General features: G+C 37.5%; 1 protein-coding gene across 1 annotated transcript; it reads right to left on the bottom strand.

Annotated features, from left to right (window-relative positions):
• Positions 1-76: 76 nt before the first annotated feature.
• Positions 77-21,315, bottom strand: LOC119499121 (meprin A subunit beta-like). Its single transcript, XM_037788354.1, has 14 exons — positions 21,305-21,315; positions 20,913-20,944; positions 11,825-11,875; positions 11,696-11,739; positions 11,506-11,584; positions 8,839-8,956; positions 8,572-8,750; positions 7,720-7,938; positions 5,685-5,837; positions 3,447-3,668; positions 2,868-3,332; positions 2,583-2,762; positions 2,104-2,272; positions 77-520 (listed from the first exon to the last, which is right to left on the bottom strand). The coding sequence occupies exons 1-14, from the start codon at positions 21,313-21,315 to the stop codon at positions 298-300; spliced, it is 2,145 nt and encodes a 714-aa protein (XP_037644282.1). The 3' UTR covers positions 77-297.
• Positions 21,316-21,816: the final 501 nt, after the last annotated feature.

Here is a 21,816-nt window from a genome sequence, read left to right as displayed (position 1 = left end):
TGTGAAAACATTCATATTAGACATCAGAATTTCAAAATAATGTATTTACAGTTGTATTCCTGGATGCTCTAGTGTTTTTACATTGAATGACCAGAAGGGGGCCATCTCGTATAATGGAATGATTTACAGTATGTGATTGCTTTACCTTTGAGTTAAAAGCCTTAAAGCTATAAATTCAAAACCTGCTCGACAAAATATTCATCCTAAACACTGAACTGGAAAAAAAACAATTAATTTTACTTAAAGTTTGCTTTTTTTTTTATTGTTTGTTGTCATTGGAGAGTTCATGGTCTCCCACTACGGTTTCTGAGTGGCACTCATGTTCTCCATGACAACACTGTTGGCGACACTGCGTTTCTTATACTTCTTCTTCACACAGATGACACTGACTGCTGTAATCACCAGCATTGCTCCCAGTACAGACAGAGAAGAGGCAAGTGCAAGGGTGGTTTTGTCCTGGACGGAGCCTTTGTACTGACAGCTGTCCCCGTAGTACCACCAGTCATCACCCACCACACATCTGGAGAGCAGAGAAAAAGAGGAGGAGAGAGAAAAATCAGACTCGAAGGTATTCCCAGTATTCCAGGTAAATATTTAATTTCAGAAAGTTTTTAAAGGAATAGAAAATAGACATTTTAAGAAATAAATTATTTGCTTTCTTGCCAAGTGTTAGATTAGAAGATTGATACCACTCTCGTGTGTATACGGTATATATGAACATATGCACATCAGTTTCATGCCCTGTATTGGAACTATGTTAACTTGCATCGTCCCTATCAAATAAAAATAAAATCAAAGATCTCGCCTGACTGTCCGAAGGTGACAAAAAGTTCCTGTGCTTAGCCAAGAAATAGTTCCAGCAAACAGCAATATTATAATGGCAGATGATTGTACCTTCTGCACAGGAGCCACACAACTCTCCTTTTTTTGACAGGATGCTACAGGAGAATCATACACAGCTAGATGCTGGCACTGCACTTACTGACTACACTTGAAAGAAACTTAAAACACAAATTGAAAGGTTAAATAAGAAATAACAAATGATAAAATTGAATTATTGATATTAAAACAGACTGCTCCTGGCAGGCCAGAGAATCTGTCTGCACTCTGGCTAACACTTTATAATAACCATCATTTATAAATGGTAAATTGATAGTTAATTTGTATTTAGTAGATAGTATTTGTTATTAATTACCAAATTAATTTTAAACTTTTAAGAAATCGTTTGTAAAACATCTATGAACATACATAGATAGATGGACCAGAAACGATTATTAACCATTGACAAACTATTAACTATCTATCTATATAATGTTTATAGATGCTTTATAAAGTATTTATTAACCATTTAACAAGGTATCATAATCATCAGTTGCAACTTTATAATAGCCATCCAAATAATATTTATAGATTTTTAGATTTTAGTTTACAAACCAATGAATAACTATTAATAGATTAAACCAATTATTAACCTTTAACAAAGTGTTAGAAATATCTATGTAATTTTTGTTTTTTCAAAGAATTTATATATATATATATATATATAAATATATATATTTGTATAATGATTATTCCTAATAATTAGTAAACATTATTGTCATTTCATTGTTTGTTAACAGGAAAATAACTATTAACTAAGTTTAATTACCTATCAATTTACCATTTATAAATGATGGTTATTATGAAGTGTTACCTGTCGTCTTTACATTTGTGTTTTTGTACAGATTAAACAAACTAGCTCTAACTTGCAAATTTTTTTTTAACTTTAGAGGGTGCTGGCAGGGGGATTTTGTCACCTTTGGACAGAGCCAGGCTAGCTGTTTCCCTCTATTTCCAGTGTTTGTGCTAAGCTAAGATAACATACTGTAGCTTTATATTAAACAGACAGATATAAGAGTGGCGTTGATATTTTCATCAAAATCAAATAAGCGTATTCCCCAAAATGTCGAACTGTTCCTTTAAAAAAAATAATATCACACAATGATAATGTAACGCTGGAAGACTGTGAAAATGTGCTTAGATTTTAAAGAGTCTGACAGGAACCTTTAAGGCTCGCTGATTGTTACATTCTCATTTTAGTGAGTGCAGTCAAAAAGCACTCACCTGCACGCAGGCTTCCCCTCATCCACCACGCAGACTCCTTCGTTCAGACATTGCACATTGAGGCAGACATCAGGGGGTGTGATGGTGGTGGTGGTGTTGGTGGTGGTGCTGGGACTAGGTGGCTGGGTTGTGGAAGGCACAGGCTGGGTCACTGTCAGATGAGAAACATCTGAAGAGGGACAGCAAATGAGAGAGCGGTTAATTGGATCCAAGTGAGACTGATCTGAAGTGGGTATTAGGAATCATGGATGTAATCATACATCACTGGTATACATGATCCCACATATATGCTGTTTTGCACGGGTGCCAGGGATGTGTAATGAATACATAATTAATGTAATGTATGACGGGATGGATGTTTTACAAAAAAAACAAATGACATGAACGGCCATACATTTTCTTCCCTGATATCCTTGAACACACAGCATGTTTTTATCTTGAAATCTGTTGAGTTTATACTGTAAATCTGGTGCTCTTACCCTCCATGGTGAGGAGAAAGATGGCGTCCCCTCCTTTTATAAAATCCCTGCTCTTGGCTCTGAGGTGGGTGAGGTACACCGGAGTACCGGCGCCTGGCCCTCGGAAATAGCTGGACCCATCCGAATGTGTGACCTCAACGCCCACCTTGCGAGGGTCGTCCCAGAAAAAACTGTCAGAGCCTGAAGGGTGTTGAAAGGGTGTTTTAAATATAGTACTTTCATGATTTGTTTTTTACGTAAGGAAAAATGGATTTGACGCTTTTTGGACAGTGAAAGTAACTGCACCTGTTGCCTTCATGTTGGGGTCAGTGGTGACACTGCGCTGGTTGGACATGCGCTTTTGGATGTGTGGGTGCTGGTCCATCAGCATCATGGTTATCTGTTTCCAGGGGCATGGCCATACCTGTCCTGTGTCCCCTTGACGGGCTACCAGGTGAGCATAGGCCGACAACTCTCCAGGGTAGCCTGCCTTACCGTTGGGGTACAGCTCCATTTGGAAGGTGTAACCCTCCTTAGATTTGAATGGGGGGCTGAAGATAGATGTGTTTGTTGGGGTGTTTTCCATAACTTGACTGAAGTTTTTCACTCGCCAGCTAAACTCTGGGCAGATGGTCTCAGAAAGGTTGATGTCATCCAGTGACATCCCCCCTGGCGAGGGCCCAGCACCCCGCTTAGTCCCTTTAAAGACGACGCGGAATTTAGTTTTGACGTCTAGTTTCACGTGGAATAGATTCCACTGCTCCAGGAATCCTGTTGAGGTAAAAACATGGAAATGATTGAACAGCAAGTTCACAATAAGCCAGATTTCACAAGCAAAATTTGTGCATTATATTTTGAACAGTTGTAGAATTTAATAATAGTCACCTGCTATGCCAAATATAATGCGCAGTTTTCCGTTGGGGTTAGCTTTGTCATATTCTCTGACATAGATCTCCAGTGGGTCACTGGGGCTGGCGCTGGCGCTATTGTAGTAGAAGAACTGCAAACACTGGTATCCTCTTTTGGGGTAAAGGAGCCTGCTCTCCAGCAGAGCCGTATCCCCAATGTTGGCTGTGCCGGTGTTGAAGTGCATGAAATACCCCGAGCCTAAAGATCAGAATATCACTTGATTAATACACTGTCAATACCTAAGCATTACTTGAATGCACTTTGCACAGTGGATGATAAGAGGGACGTTTACAAAGGCCAATTTATCATATAGCAATGATTAAACGATAGGTTCACAGTTTTCAAGTCTATCTTAAAACAACCCTCACATGCGTAAATGTAAAGTATATTGGAAATACTGTAGGGCTGTCAAAGTTAATGCAATAATAACGCGTTCACGCAAATTTGTTTTAACGCCACTAATTTCTTGAATGCATTAACGTAGTTGATTTTTCGGAGGAGAGTGAAGATCCTGGCATCAAATTTAACTAGAAAACCTAAGGAATCCATTGGTAAACCAACCATGTCATACTGGCTTGTTGCGAAGGAGGTTAAATAACACTCCAAACTTGTGCTAAATTTTGGCGAAGAAAAACTGGCATGGCCATTTTCAAAGGAGTCCCTTGACTTCTGACCTCAAGATATGTGAATGAAAATGGGTTCTATGGGTACCCACGAGTCTCCCCTTTACATACATGCCCACTTTATGATAATCACATGCAGTTTGGGGCAAGTCATAGTCAAGTCAGCACACTGACAGCTGTTGTTGCCTGTCTGGCTTGAGTTTGCCATGTTATGATTTGAGCATATTATTTATGCTAAATGCAGTACCTGTGAGGGTTTCTGGACAATATTTGTCATTGTTCTGTGTTGTTAATTGATTTCCAATAATAAATATATACATACATTTGCATAAAGCAAGCATATTTGTCCATTCCCATGTTGATAAGAGTATTAAATACCTGACAAATCTCCCTTTAATATGCATTATAGATAAAAGATAGAAAAAATGTGCGATTAATTTGCGATAAGTCATGATTAACTATGGACAATCATGCAATTATCAATTCAATATTTTAATTAATTGACAGCCATAAACTGAAAGTGTTTGGTCCCTGTAATTGTTCCTCCTGTCCATACTGGCCGTGAAGAGATCCCTCCTAAAGTGTATTTAATGTAAGAGATGGGGGACAAAATCCACAGTCATTGTATTACAATGCATGTCAAAGTTCAGTGGTAAAATTCAGCGAGGCTTCATCTGTCCAAGTTATACAAATAGAGTGGGTATCCTCCAAAGTTAGGACCTCTTTTAGTATGAAATTTGCTCTGTGTTTTTTTGCTGAGCTGTGGTGGAGGGATAATAACACAAAGGGGGAATTTCATACTACTCTTCTTTAGAAGATACCCACTTGACTTGTCTAACACAGACTGCTGAAGCCTCATATCAGCTTTTGGTTGGACTTTGGAAAACATTCTACACAGAACAAGGACCGTTTTTGTCTACCTACATTGGAATTGTATGGAGCAGTATGGAAAGGAGGAACAATTGCAGTGACCAAAAACATTTTCAATGTACATGCGGGCATTTGACTATTGTTTTAAGACAGACTGGACGAAATGTGAACTAAACCTTTAATGCAGAGCTATGCATCTGCACTTTAGACTGTATATACAGTAAAGAAAAATATCCCAGATAGGGGAGCTGCTCTCTTGAGATTTTGACGTCATTTGGAGTCTGCGTAGTAGTGATCGGGCGGTGGAGCCGCGGTATCAAAGTCTGAACCAATCGCGAGCCGAGCTTGTCAGCGAGAGAAACTCACAGTTACCAATCATGATGTCTTACCCCCTTTTTATAGCATCAATAACTAATTAAAACAAAACGTATCAGAAAAATTAACACTTGAACATACATCAACATATTAAGTACTACCTAAAATGACAGAAATCATCTTTGGGAAAGATGTATTTGATGTGTACTTAGACTTTTTAGTTTGGCACAGGTCCCATCTGCTAACATGGAGGAGTTGGGCATTATGACCTTTACTGCAGCCAGCCACCAGGGGGCGATCCAGATGTTTTGGCTTCACTTTTAGAGAGCTGTCATGTTGTCCATCTTTATATACAGTCTATGATCTACACCATTTGTAGGCTATATTCCTGTAAGATATTGCTCACCGGTGCATTTGCCCATGTTGGAGTAGTCAGTATCGGGCCCTCCGTCAGCTTTGGCGACCCTGACCCAGTCTGCATTACCCCCTTGTCCCTGGATCATACCGCAGATGTTCTCTCGTTCAAAGTCACACGAGTCCAGGAACGTGGCGCCCTGGGCTACAAGATGTTTCATAAACACACATACACAGGCGCAGGACTTTGAACTGCAATAAACTGCACAGTCAAGACAATGTTTTGCTTATCCACATATTTCCATGTGGCAATAGTTCAGGAGATAAGCCATCGATTTGACAGCTGATATCAACAGTAGGCTACTGATGAGAATTACAGACGTAGGCAAAGTTGTTGGTAACGTTCCGTTAAAGAGAGAAAAACCCACAATGGTCACTGAAATAACTTGAAACTGACAAAAGTAATAATAAATAAAAATTCACTGAAAATTAACTAATGAAAATCAGATATTGTTTTTGAATTATGGTTCAACAGAATCATTTTAAAAAACAAACTAATGAAACTGGCCTAGACAAAAATGATGGTAACATTAACTTAATATTTTGTTGCACAACCTTTTGAGGCAATCACTGCAATCAAGTGATTTCTGTAACTCTCAATGAGAGTTCTGCACCTGTCGACAGGTATGTTGGCCCACTCCTCGTGAGCAAACTGCTCCAGCTGTCTCAGGTTTGAAGGGTGCCTTCTCCAGACTGCATGTTTCAGCTCCTTCCATAGATGTTCAATAGGATTTAGATCAGGGCTCATAGAAGGCCACTTCAGAATAGTCCAATGTTTAGTTCTTAGTCATTCTTGGGTGTTTTTAGCTGTGTTTTGGGTCATTATCCTGTTGGAGGACCCATGACCTGCAACTGAGACCAAGCTTTCTGACACTGGGCAGCACATTTCGCTCCAGAATGCCTTGATAGTCTTGAGATTTCATTGCACCCTGCACAGATTCAAGACACCCTGTGCCAGATGCAACAAAGCAGCCCCATAACATAACCGAGCCTCCTCCATGTTTCACATTAGGTACAGTGTTCTTTTCTTTGGATGCTTCATTTTTGCGTCTGTGAACATAGAGCTGATGTGACTTGCCAAAAAGCTCCAGTTTTGTCTCATCTGTCCAAAGGACATTCTCCCAGAAGCTTTGTGGCTTGTCAATATGCATTTTGGAAAATTCCAGTCTCGCTTTTTTATGATTTGGTGTCCTCCTGGGTCGTCTTCCATTAAGTCCACTTTGGCTCAAACAGTGACGGATGGTGCGATCTGACACTGTTGTACCTTGACCTTGGAGTTCACCTCTAATCTCTTTGGAAGTTGTTCTGGGCTCTTTGGTTACCATTCGTATTATCCGTCTCTTCAATATGTCATCAATTTTCCCCTTGCGGCCACGTCCAGGGAGGTTGGCTACAGTCCCATGGACCTTAAACTTCTGAATAATATGTGCAGCTGTAGTCACAGGAACATCAAGCTGCTTGGAGATGGTCTTATAGCCTTTACCTTTAACATGAAGGTCTATAATGTTCTTTCTGATCTCCTGAGACAACTCTCTCCTTAGCTTTCTGTGGTCCATGTTCAGTGTGGTACACACCATGATGCCAAACAGCACAGTGACTACTTTTCACCCTTTAAATAGGCAGACTGACTGATTACAAGTTTGAAGATACCTGTGATGCTAATTACAGGACACACCTTAGTTTAATATGTCCCTATGGTCACATTATTTTACACCTTTTCTAGGGGTACCATCATTTTTGTCCTGGCCAGTTTCATTAGTTTGTTTTTTAAAATGATTCTGTTGAACCACAATTCAAAAACAATATCTGATTTTCATTAGTTCATTTTCAGTAAATTTTTATTTATTATTACTTTTGTCAGTTTCAAGTTATTTCAGTGACCATTGTGGGTTTTTCTCTCTTTAACGGAACGTTACCAACAACTTTGCCTACGTCTGTAAGTGTAATAACAATGGTGGTGCAAGCTGACACGGCACTTGTTTTACAGATAATAAAACCAAACTTGGGTGTTGGTTGTTGACTCTTACTGCAGTTATAGAGGCGGTGCAGCTTGAGCAGGTCACTGTCACTAAACTCCATACGCTGGCCGATGACATCGCTGAACGCAGGGATCTTGGTGACGATGGTGGGCTCAGTGCCGTTGCGGAAGGCGTTTTTACTGTAGTGCATCATGGAGCCGTAGTCGTAGGGCACGCCCAAAGAACTGGAGGTGGTGTCGTTGTAGGTGTTGAAGTTGTGTTCTCTACCTGTAGATTGGACGTAAATAAAGGTGTCAATGCAGTTGGATTCATTATCACAACGTCTTATTCTCCAAAGTGGGGGTGGATTTCAGACATTTTTGTTAGGATCACTAGTAAAAGTTGCGTATCAGTAGCCGACAGCCGTGTTTAAAGACTTGACAAAAGATTGTCGACACATCAAGTACACTGTACTTTCATCACAGTTATTAAAAGTGATTAGATTTATTAACGATGTGTAGAGTGTAGGTCAATGCAGCTAAGGAACAAAATGTGATATTCTTTTATGTGCGGATAATTCTTTAATGTGCTGATAATGCTTATCTCGTTAAGATTATGCAGCCAGGGAAACAACACATGCACAGGCTTATCACACGTAAGCAATTAAATCAATTGCCGCATGAAGTCCGTCCTACATAACGAACCTATTGCAAACCTTGCATGAACTCAAGTGATTTTACTGATTCATTAGAATGTACTTAAAAAGCTTGAATAAATGTAATGTATAAAAGCTACTTGACACTCATACACACAAATAGAAGTCATGTCATGAAGGGTGTATAATATGTGGGAGCATATGTTTGGGCAGTGTTTGAATTAATTCTAATTTAGTTGTCAGAGTATCAGTGAGAGGTTCATTACCCTCTGAGATGCGGTCCCACATGATATTAACGTAATCATCGCGGTCTGCCCTGGACTGTTCATGCCAGAATCCCAGAGCATGAAGGAACTCGTGTTCAATGGTGGCGATGCGATCACAGTTTCTCCCTATTGACAATCTCTGCTTCCCGACTCGCCGGTTTCCCACAGAAGAGAAACAGCTTTAGGGGGAAAAAAGGCTTTATGAACATCACATTTAGGACTGTAGTTAAACAGACCATAAAACAATAAAAGTGCTTTTAGCCTCACCCGCCCCCTTTAAAGATAGAAATGTAGTTTGCTTCTCCGCCCCAAGGTTTGAAGTCAATGCAGGTCTTGAGCCGGTACTGCTCGAAGGCCTTCAGAATCACACCTTTGGCATTGATCTCTGCAGAGAAGATGATAAATTAATTCTGTTAAAGACAATAAAAGATGTCAAGTTTCACAGCTTTTAATCATTGTTTTTTACATACTATACTATGGTTTTATTACTTTTTTTCAACATATTGTATTATGATTTTTTTTTGACAAACTATACTATGACTTTTTTATGAATTTTTCGACATACTATCTATAACTTTTTTTTTTTACTTCTTTCAACATATTATACTATAACTTTTTTGGACATATGACACTATGACTATTTTTTTTTACCTTTTTTGACACACTATACAATTTACTTTTTTCAACATACTATACTATACTATGACTTTTTATCTCTATGGATTTTTTTAAACCTTTTTTTATATACTATGACTTTATGACTTTTTTCAACATACTATACTTAGATTTTTTTTTTTTACTTCTTTCAACATACATTATTATACTATGACCTTTTTCCGACATACTAGGACTTTTTTAGGACTTTTTTCAACATATGAGACTATGACTCTTTTTTTTACCTTTTTTCGACACTATACAATGACTTTTTTACAACATACAGACTTTTTATGACTTCTGCATACTATGCATTTTTTTTTTTTACCTTTTTTATACAATACTAGGGCTTTTTTATGACTTTTTCGACATACTACACTATGACAAATGCCCTTTTAAGACTATCTGCAATGCAGTGTAAATTCATAAAAGGCCTCTGTTGAATTATTTATTTAATATTACTCTGATAGGGTTCACATGTCTGAGTCACTGCATCGACTGTAAATTACTGAACATCAAACATACAGTATATACCCAGTGGTGTACGTGTTCAACCCCCGTTCTCAACTGACAACTCTGAGGTGAAGTTTGAGGTAATGCAATATGACATATATACAGTAATAGAAAAGATTTTCTTTGCAATAGGTTACAAAAATATCTGTATCATGGCTTTACTCTCTCACTGTTTGAGGTCTCACAGATCCCACTGCTCAATGTGTAAAAGAATAATTATAATAACAATAATTGCAAAAAGCAATACATTTTTCCATTTAAATATTGTTTTTATTTTCCTCTGACGTCATTAAATCCAATATCTAGGAAAGTAGTAAACCTTCCACTTGCTACAAACTGAGTTTAAATATTTAAGGCGAGACACTACAGGCAAAAATATTAGTTTTTCATACACTGGTGAATTTTCAGATTTTGGGCTATTTTGCTTCCATAACATGTTTTCTTTCAGACTAGTGGAAATAAAACATCCAAAATACACATTTAGGTTTTTATTTGACTACATTTTGTATATTTTTGTCCGTAGATTTCTCCTAAATTCACCAAAAGTCACCGTTAAATAATGCCTCATTTCGCACATTCGAACACTACATTTTAGGAAATACAATACAAAAATAATTGTCTTAATGCAAGTAATCAACTGGGGAAGTTAATATTTATTAGTTAAAATGATTTACCCTATTCCCCTGCAGTGTCTTGCAAAATGTATGGAATTTTACAATACATATCTGTAAAGGCTGTTTTCTCAAAATGTGTTTTTTTCTCAGACTCTGAGCCAGAAATTTCCACTTCAGTGGGACTTACATACAACAAACTTTCCAGTTTCATTCTTATCTATATTGTGAACAGAGGGGTTTGTTCATATATCATTCATAGCCTGATTTATAGAACATTTTATTCCTAAAAACATAGAAATACAAGTTTTTGTTATGATTGTTGACAAGTATTTTTGGAGTCACAAAAAGAGATGCACATTACACACAATTCCCTCAGTAAAAACTGTTGACTCTAATATGTCAACAAAATAAAACAAGAATTTTGAACCTGGCTTTATCCAATGTTTAGATTTATGTTCTGGAAATGTATGCAAATTATCACAATACCTCATTTGCATATTTAAACATGAGATTTCAGAAAACTCGCAATATAAAAAATAATTCTCTTAATTCAATTACTCAACTGGGGGATTGTCATGGTGATATCTATTAGTTAAAATGTTTACCCTATTCACCTGTAGTGTCTCCCCTTAATGGAAGTGACAAAATATGGACATGACCAGAAAGCATCGTTAAAACACCAAATAAGGAAATGTTTTATATGTTATATGGGCTATGAATTAACACATATATATTATGCATACTGTATGTACAGTATGTTAACCTACATTGTTGTGACTAATTGACCCAATACCGATAGCCACGGTGGTTTGAGGTCGCTTGTAATTGCACTATAAAAATACTCAATGGCAAGTCCTGCATTTAAAATGTTACATAAGTAAAAGTACAATCAACAAAATGTACTTTAAGTATTGGAAGTCCCCCTTGGAACGTCGCCTGTCAGTACTATATCATTATACAATTGGATCATTATTAATGTTGATGCGTTAACATGTAAGCAGTACTTTAATATGACAGTTGGTCAAGGTGAAGCTAATACAACTGCTTTATATTATGTTAGGTAGTTTAAAACAGTACTTAGTTACTTTCCACCAATGCTTACCACAAGACTAATTTAGGTGAATATATTATAATATAATCCAGGCACTCTTACCTAAATCATCCTCCATGTAGTATGGGATGGTCTTTGGCCACCGGTACTCATCCCCTATGATGGAATTTCGAGTTTGCCTCTGTGACGGTCAATACAAGACAGAAACAACATAATGAGTCAAGGTTAAGCTTTATTCCACGAAATGCAATTGTGCAGGTGAAAATAATTAAAAGCCGTTAAATTAACATACCTCATCAAGCACAATGTCCCCCTCTACAAGATTCAACCCTGCCTCTGTGGAGACCAAGCATAAGGAAAAATTGGTTATTACTGAATAATAATCATCTGGAGATATGAGGATAAAATAATGTCTGCATACCTTCGTTGATGTCAAAAATGTCAAGGTCCCGTCCACCGTCCACATCATAGTCTGTGTAATGAAAATAAATGTGAAGAAACTTCATACAAAAGTGACAGAAAAGTGATTATAGTAATGTCTTGCTAGAAAAATATGACTTACCTAACACTTTTGTTGTGGGCTAAACAAAAGAGAGTTAAAATGTAAATGTTGATTGATTTGCAAATATATTAAATTTTCTAGTTATCATACGACAGTATATCTTAACAAAACAAACCAATTTCTCACCATGCAAAGCGTAGTACCACACAAGAGGCATGCAATGTGAAGAACAAGTACACCTGTAGGTTTTCTTCCTGCCATGTCCTAAAATGTCCCTCTACATGGGACAGTGCAGATGACAGGTAGTGAGCTCTTACAGACTCTGAGAAAGCAGAAATACGAGAGGTGCATACAGGGAATAAAATGAAGCGCGATCACAAGTGGATAATTGACAGAGCTGAAGGTTCTGAGTTATACAGCAACTTCTATCTTCTCTGCTATCTGCTTACAGATCTTTACACATGTGCAGATTAGCTGCAGTGAAACACAACAACTGTCATTTAGCCTCCTTACCTGTGGTAATAAGACAGCAAAAACACATTTGAAAGGTAGTCATGTGTGTCATTCTCAAATTATAATGTTTATATTAACCTTTTCATACAGTTTGTATATACTTGGTATGTTGATACATCAGAAAGCAACAGTGATGCATTGTTGTTTTTTTTGCTTTTTACCAAACTACCTCTTATTTTGATCCAGAAGAAATCAACACATTTTCTTTAGACTGTTTTTTTTTATTATTCTTAAGACTCTTACAAGCAGTTCAAAGTTCATTACAAGCCATTTGTTTAGTTTATCTTTGTCATAGATAACCATTACCTTGGACTCTCTCATAACAGTGCTTCATGGGCATTTTGGAAATGGCAGCTGCGACATGTATACTTGGTCCATAAATTCCTCTACATTGTGCTCTGCCCTCTAACAGTTCCAGCTTCGTAGTCAAAGATCGTGACAAAATTAGTTTTTAAAAGACTTCTATTTTCAATTACCTCCTCACACTACAACATGTGCCGCACATGTTCACATTTACACACATTTATGCCTTCATGCTTGCGCTGCTTTGTGCTACCTTGGTTGTTGACTGGTAAGACAGAATAGGATTCTCTCATCCTTATAAACCTTGAGAAAAACAAAAGGATTACATCAAAACCCCCATCACTGTACTGACTCCAGAATACAAAAGATGTAATCTAGAAAGCATATTTGTAATTGCCCACACTGATGAAGAATCCTGGAGTTTCAACCTTGAAAACCATTGTTGGTATTGTCTACATATACTACGTCATGACATACTGTAGTGGATCCACTCAAGGTAGTTCTTTGTGTTTTCTCGCAACCTTCTGCAGAATTGTTTTTATATATTTCAGATATCGCGTTCATATCTAAAAAGAAGTTAAATTTACCGTTGCCATTAAGAATTAGACTAAAATAGCTGGACTGCAACTACTACATTTTTTTATGCCTCCATGGCGGCGAAAGCCATCGCCATTATGTTTTCAGGTTGTCCGTTGTGCGTACGTCCAATTCTCGTGAACGTGATATCTCAGGAACACCTGGAGGGAATTTCTTCAAATTTGGCACAAACATCCACCTGGACTTAAGGATGAACTGATTAGATTTTATCATGAAAGTCAACGTATAATATGTCAAAAAGGAAAGTCATTGTATAAGATGTTGAAAAAAAGGAAAAGTATAGTATGCCAAAAAAAATATTTTTAAAAAGCCATAGTGCAGTTTGTCGAGTATTGTATGTCGAAAGAAGTTAAAGTATAGTTTGTCGAAAAAAAGCATTGGAAAGTATATTGTAAAAAGTCGAATTATAGTATGTCGAAAAAAAAGACAAAAATAACAAAAGTTACATTGTTATGAGTTTAAAATTTGTTAGTCGCCTGTTTTATACCAATTAAGGTTGGTTGTACCGTGTCTTTTTATATTATCTGGTTCAAGATTCAGTCTTTTTCACCAGTTACGTGGACATCAATTCAAGATGGCTGCCAAACAAACCCCATGGGCCATTAGTTGAGTTCAGCAACATGAATAAATCTTAACTAGTCACCATTAGGCTTCTAAAATAACAGTTTAAAAAAAATGCCTTGTGGGTACATGGGAACCTATTACACCTGCTGGACTACTATGGCTTTTTATGACTCCACACCGGCGACGGCCGTGGCCAGAGGCATCATGTTTTCAGGTTTTCTGTCGGTGTGTCCGTCCATCCATTCGTCTCATTCTTGTGAACACGATATCTCTGGAATGCCCAAAGGGAAGTTCTTCAAATTTGGCAAAAACGTCCAATTGGACTCAAGGATGAACTGATTAGATTTTGATGGTCAAAGGTCAAGGTCACCGTGACCTCACAAAACACAATTTGGGCCATAACTCAAAAATTCATATTCTAATCATGACAATTTCACACAAATGTCTAATAGGATAAAATGATGAGTGATGACATTTTGGACATGGCATGGATGTAAACTGCAACTGACTGGTTGGCGGAGGCATCATTGTGTCACACTAATCTCCAGTTGATACTCGCACATCTTTGTGGAACAATAACAAAACATTTCTCTATAGATATTCACTGGTGTTCCATGTGACCCATGTACTGTAAGGGTTACTTTATACCAAAAGATTATGTCAATTTATGCTAATCAAAAAGATAGGAGCAACATCAAATCCCACACCAAATAAGGATTGGTCATCCATCGTAAAAATAAGAAAGTTTTGTTTTTTAATTAATCAGTAAAAGGTTCAAGCTTTTGTCTATGAACCTGTAATTCATTGTGCCCTTGATTATAGTGGAACTAGGACAAAGCAGAAGGAAACAATCAAATACAGCTGTCACATTCATGCAAACTTTAGGTGGTTAGGTGGTGTCATAATTTAGGCTTTGGTGATTACTTATTGCTATTCCTGGCCTCTGCTTTACTCAAAAGATGGATTCATGGAATAGATGGAACTAATGGAGCAGAACTGATGCAGTTCAGGCTCTGCCCCCCGCCCCCCCCCGGCCCCCCCCCCCCCCCCCCCCCCCCCCCCCCCTACACACACACACTCCCCCCTCCCCATTCATTCATTAGTATTACACGTTATCCCTGTATTTTCTCAAGGTATATAGCTCAGATTCAGGTGAGCCATTTCACTTTGATCTGGTGCCTGATTGAATTTAGCTTCCACTAGAAAACCCCAGCATGTTTGTAGATGAGGGGATTCATATAAAGTAATAGAAAACTACTTTAGCAGACAATCTATATACTAACCTCATCTCAGGCTTCAAGAGTTCGAACATTTGATGTATGATAGTATAGTATGATTCATTTTAATTGAGTTATGCCTTTTGGTTCTGTACTGTACATGTTATCTGCAAAATATAAATAGAATATATACATCTGGAGGGTTAATATAATGTGGTTTACTGCTCTGCTCCTCTCCTTTATTAGTTGTTGTTCATACCAACAGGGATTTATTCCTATTTTTATGAAAACCCCAAAATATGGAGCATTTTTGTAGGCTGTTTAAAAGACTTGGAAGGTGCAGGTGCCTCCCAGCTGGATCACAGGGATTTCACACCACAGTGGTGGCAAAGATGTAAACATTTTAGTGCAAACACATTATGGCCTGCAATTGCTTCAGATACATCATAAAGCTTTTAGAATGTGGTGCACAAAATCACACGTGTTTCAAATGACGTAAAATAAATGCTATAAATTAAATGGACAGATCTAATTCCAGGACATTAAATTTAACCTAAATATAAAACAGTCTGACAATTATTGTCTGCACTTATACAGCAGTTGTTTACTTTTTGGTTTGGTGAAGCCTCTACCGAACATTCACTGAACAAACACTCACATAAGCAAACATTAGCCTGGTTCTTAAGAGGGATAAACCAGAGGATGAATATTCATCCTTCTGACCTATCGGTCTGTTAAACTTCGATTTTAAGATTTTTATCTATAAATACTGGCTTCCCACATATTATCAATAATGACTAAACCGGGTTCATTGCCGGAAGGAATTCTTCTAACAATGTTAGAAGGTTATCCAACTGTCAGCAAAAAAATCTTAAAGGTATGGTCATTTAATAGGATGGAGAAAAAGTGTTTAATCGCATAAAATGGGATTTTCTGTTTTTCACACTCAATTTGTCAATGTAGTTTAGGCAAAGATTTTATTGACTGGGTCAAGTTTTTATACCACAATCCACTATGTGTTGTTGTCACAAATGGTAAATGCTCTCTGTACTTGGCACTTGCAAGGTGCACATGACAAGGGTGCCCCCTGTTGCCTTTGTTATTTGAATTATTGAACCACTAGCAGAAGCCATTAGAATCCACCCCGGTAGGGCTGACCCCTTCTTAGTCGACTAATCTGTCATTTTGGTCTTAGTCGACTAAGATTTTTCTTTCATTTTTTTATGCTTTTTCATGCTGAATGACTTATTTCCAGGAAACTTATGATCACAGCTGGTAAACAAAAGATTAAAAGTGGTGCTTTTGTGTGATTCTTTGAGGAGAAACTCAGTTTTGCAGATCTGTTGATTAAATCAACTAACCGATTAGTTGACAAAATCGTATGAGTGCTAGTCCACTAAGAATTTCTTTGGTCGAGGACAAGCCTACTTCATGGTATATCAATAAATCAAAAACATCATAGAATCTCATTGTATGCAGCCGATTCTGTCTGGTTAGATATTGAAGCACACATAAAAATGTGTGTATGTGAATAAAACATATTGGATTCATGATTAATAATAAAGATATGTTCCCAGTATAATTTACTCAATATGTTCTTGAATTTTGTCAAGTTATTACTTGATAGTGATATCATCGGGTCCAGGCAGTCAAACGTTACTGAGTAAACAGCAGAATGTAAAGGCTGCTCTATTATCGTATTAACACCTATATAATACATTGGTATGCTCCTCACACAGCTCTTACCCTGCTCCAATTAAAACTCCCTCACACTTTTAGAAAAGAGCTGTACAAGTTAGAAATGTCATCTTCATATGAATATCCTCCTATATTTACAGATAGTGAATTCATGTTCAATAGTACCAGCTGATCTCTGGCAGATCCGTCCTGCTGTGAGCTGTTTCAGCACAGCAAGACTTCAACCACCACCGCATTAATAATAGGCTCACTCTTTTCATTGATCTCATGATCAGAGGATGCATGTATCTGGACATTTCACCCGCATTAAAATTTTCTAGTTCATTAAAATTTGCATAGCATGGAGTATTGGGGATACGGCATTTTACCATCATTACAGCATTTCATTATATAAATCCTACATTCAAAGGAGGTGGAGAAATGTTATAGCACCCTCTAATTTAACTTTAAAATGAATTGGATTTATGAAAATTGTACTGCATAGCAACAGTGCATTGTCTGTTTTCCCCTTCATGCATTATCTGTCCGTTGTTGGCGTTTCACTGTCCTCCTCTCCATCACCACCAGCGTCCAGGCAATGTCCATAGGATCTCCAGAAGTTTGTTAAGGCTGCCTAATGTGCATCCAGATTGATCTGCTTTAAGTCATCTTAAAAGGGATGTGAGTCCAAAGCCATTCATTTTGAATCATCATTATTTTTCAGCCATAAATGTCTCACAGCTGAACACATAAAGCATAGTCAGCCAAACAAACTTATCTTCAAGGGCAAATTATTTTGTTGTGACAAAATCATAGTTTCTAAAAAAATAATTCATTTTTATTCTCATGTTTTAAAGGTGGAGTCAGTGATTCTGAAGAAAGATTGTTGATATTTGAACTCAATAACCAAACAAATACCCCCCGACGTCCCTCTCGCTCCCACTGCCTTTCTCTTTATACATATCTGGCCTTTCCTCTGTCCTGTCCATGAGCATGAACGCTCCCTGTTGCTGATTGGCTGGAATAGGGTTGTGTGGTTTGGTTCAGTCCGAGCCACTTTGTTTTCCATTTACAGAGCTAGGGCTGTGTATAAACACCGGATTTTTTTCAGTGCGTACACAGAATGGACAGCTAGCGGACAGTGAGGAGATATTCGCTGAATTTGACAAAATGTATATTGGATTAGAATCGCTGACTCCACCTTTAACTTGAGAGTGACAGAACCAAGTTATTGAAATTTGTTAGACAAATTTGTTGCTTAAAAAACATGTTTTGTTGCCCATCCAGCACACCCGGCCTCCACCTCATATGGAATTTCAGGCTGTCTATATTACAGCGCCTGATTTCCACTTATGCTCCTGTCATAATTACTACGGATGCTGGATGTCGCTGTCGTCTTCTTTTATTCCATCCTTCAGTGATCGACCATGGGAATAGATGACAAAACCTACTAGGCGTATTGGGTGTAGCAGGGCCCAACTGACCCCCATCTATGAGCCTTATAACCACTAATAACGCACATTTAATGGCCTGATAACAGTCTAATCGGCTGAAAAAAAACGTTAAACATAATTCACTCTTAAAGGAAAACACAGAGCATTTTGGGGTGGCAGCGCCATTTTTTGAGCGTAGCTTACGTACCAACGATAGCTGTCATCTGTCACCGGTCTAGTCATCTGTCACGGGTCAATCTTTCATCATCAGAAATGCATAAAGTATGCACAAAAGAGAATTCAAATTTGTAATGCAAACCCTGCCTCCACTGAACTGTTATAAAATACTGCAGTAGATGTTAAAATTTCTAGTTATTGTCTACGAATTTTTCCAAGGACTTCTCGTCCATGTTATAGATTAACTCCATCTGCTGATAAAGATCATGTAATATGATCGAAAGCTCCAGAACAGCTACTAAATGGACCTTGTGTGGCGACAGTTTTCTCAACTGCTTTGTTCCAAGACCAAAATGTCCTTTCAACACTATACAGTTTCAATTCCCACAACAATTCCCATTATCAAAATGTCCCTAAAATCAGTAAGTAAATGGAAGTGCAAATTAAGTTAATCGATGACCTTTGGTTCTGACCTCTCAAGTGAAAAGCGAAGATGTCCCAGGAGGAGAGCAATGGTACCAATATCTAAATCACTGTAAAACTGAGGTCAGTTGCTTTTCATTCCTAAAGAAAATGTTCCATTCAGCTGTAATGTTTCACAAATAAAAGCCTACAAGGAGCCACTGTATGTGCATAAACGCTCTTACCAATAAATAATGCTATGTTTTAGAATAAGCATGATTAATATTCTGCCCAATGCTCTGTAGTCATTACTATCTACAGGCAGCTTTTCCTCGCCAGACAAAGTTTGTGTTAAATGCTTATTCTGTATTCCCATCAGACCACTTTGATGTTCATGCTGTGTTGTATCTTATCGTGGACATTCATTTCATTCTACCCTCTGTGACCATCACAATTAATTCTATGACAACACCATTACACCTTGAATACAGCTTTCATCTTAAGCTTTTGCTCAATCTGTTCCAGCCTTTATCTGTGTGTTGGTTTGTGTGCGTGTGTGTGTGTGTGAATTTACACGTGAGAGAGCAAGTGGCAGGCAAGGCAATATATTCACTATGTGCAACTCTTTTGAAGATAACTCATTCCTGCTTTCAAGGTGTGACAAACTGGATTGTTTCCCTTTTTGCATTTTCTGAGACAAATTCAAAATTAATTTTTAAGTGCCGCTGGATGTGCCCTTTGACTCACTCTGATTTCATTTACGTTTTTTTGCGGGTGGACATGCAATATGGAGTTGTAATTAAAAGCAGCACATCATTGCTGAAACAATGGGTCATATTAAAAAGGATGTTTACAGGGATGAAATTGACACTCGTCCCATAAAGCACCACACTGCTGGAACAATAAAGAATCACATTTAACCATTTCAACCCCAGGGACCCTTTGGCAAGTCCATTATTACAAACTCATGCGTGTGGAACAGGACTGCTCAAACTCAAAGAATTTCTATTTAAATTCCAGTAAAGAGCAAACGCAGCTCTCCAAAGATTACATGTTAAAGTGTTTCATGCTGAATTAAAGAGAAATGTGCAGAAAATGACGACAAATGCTATAAAAATGTAGTCTTGGGTTTAATTATTTGACATTGAAGTGTACAGGTATTTGAACATTTACACATTTTTGTTGTGTGGGCTTTGTGCTCAAGACATCACATTTCAAAGGAAACAATGACTATAAGGTTAAGGTAGTGACTTTCAGCTTTCATTTGAGATAGTTTGCTGTGAACAGAAGCCCTCTTATTAAACTGTTTGAAAATTGGGGGACTATGTCTAAAAAGGGTTATGAAATGCTACACTCAATGTGAGAACAAGCTTACAGTACAGATTACAATACAGATGTGAACACACCTGGAAGCTGAAAGTCAGCACTTTAACCTTGCTTAGTGTTTCACTTTAAATCCAATGTACCAGAGCACAGAGCCAAAATAATAGAAAATGTGTCTCTGCCACTGTAGTGGGATAACTGATGTGCCGAAATGAGCAAATACTGTACAGGATACTGTATGTAATGTTGTTAATCAGAGTGAAAACATATTTTAACTACTTTCACAGCTACTGAAATATGGGGAATGTTAGTGCAAAACATTGAAATGTGTATTTATTGAAATCGCATAGCTGCAGTCAAAGTGGAAACTGAAATGGTATTTATAATTATAATAAATGTTATTGCTGCTGGCAAATTGTCAGCCATGGTCCCCCCTGATAATATCAATTAATTGATCCAGCATTATATATACTGTATATATATATATGAATATAATATTATATATACATATATATAATATATACTGTATATATATATATATATATATATATATATATATATACATACATATAATCTGATATTTGAGTTTATTAAAATATTTTAATTGTTTTTTTCAAATTAAACTGTAAAAGTCATAGAGAGTTTGTATTGTGTCAGCTGTGAATGGTAAAGAGCAGCCTGCAGTTTGAAGGATGGATCTCCAGTTTATACAGTGAAGCCTCCTGCTTCTTTGTCTCCACAGACGTACAGTAGTACAGTCAGAGAGTGATGTGTGAGAGGCTCGCTGGTGTCTGCTGCCACTCTGACTGCTGCTGAGAGGAGACACAACATCTCTTCAACACTTCATTTAAAAAAAAAAAAAGTGATTTTGGAAACTTAGCCTACAGTGACCTAAATTGGATTAAGCGCATCATTACTGGACGTGGATTTAGGTAATTCAGCACTTATTCGCCGAGGTAAGGCATTTTTACTTGTCATTATTAAAACCTAACTATAACAGCTCAACTGACTAATACATGTGACGAAATTGAATCTATATTATTGGTCATGGAAACTACCAAACGTGGCTATAGATGTGCTGTTAACCCAACTAATCTACGCAAATATACAAACATTTGGTGTTTTTTATTGGTGTTTTTTTTAATTTGGGGATATGCAGTCAGTTTGCACACGCGTACATTAAGTGCCCTTACAGCTGCAACATCATAACAGGTTCGGATGGTAATTAAAGGTTATCCAAAAGTGTTACAAACACAGAACACAGGATTAGAAACCTGCTCCAAGACTGATGGTATTTGGACTCTTTTAAACTCGTTTTTTTTAATGAATAGAATCTGTTTGTTCCTGACTACTTCTTTCACCAGTTAGTTGTGTTTAAGCTGTTTAATTAAAGCTCTCAAACATTCAGTTCGGTGTATACCACATGTTATAGCGTCTCCTCCTCGGAGTCAACAAAGCTTGCGTAAAGCCTGGATGAGCTTTGCGCTTTTACGCACGGAGCGAGTCCGTCATAATTGATTATAACTGACGTAGAATAAAAAAAATAAAAAAAATGTTTGCTCAGTTTTCACTGAATCAACACTACCCTGTGTTTCTCACACCTTTACATGCAATCATGAAAGGTTTCCTCTTTGACAAGAATGTGTTTCTGCAAACAGCAGCAGTGTGAGATTAATAGATAATGTGGAGGGTATAGCATTATTAC

This window comes from Sebastes umbrosus, chromosome 12 (genome assembly GCF_015220745.1).
Source record: "Sebastes umbrosus isolate fSebUmb1 chromosome 12, fSebUmb1.pri, whole genome shotgun sequence".
Taxonomy (NCBI): domain Eukaryota; kingdom Metazoa; phylum Chordata; class Actinopteri; order Perciformes; family Sebastidae; genus Sebastes; species Sebastes umbrosus.
This window is presented reverse-complemented; position numbering and strand designations above follow the sequence as displayed.

What these genes read in the sequence shown, in the direction of transcription:
- LOC119499121 (XM_037788354.1), bottom strand. An exon ending in TCTATCTTTAAAGGGGGCGG is followed by an intron (nt 8,751 to 8,838) that starts GTGAGGCTAAAA and finishes TTCCCCCTAAAG; the next exon opens with CTGTTTCTCTTCTGTGGGAA. An exon ending in GCACCGCCTCTATAACTGCA is followed by an intron (nt 5,838 to 7,719) that starts GTAAGAGTCAAC and finishes AACATCTTGTAG; the next exon opens with CCCAGGGCGCCACGTTCCTG.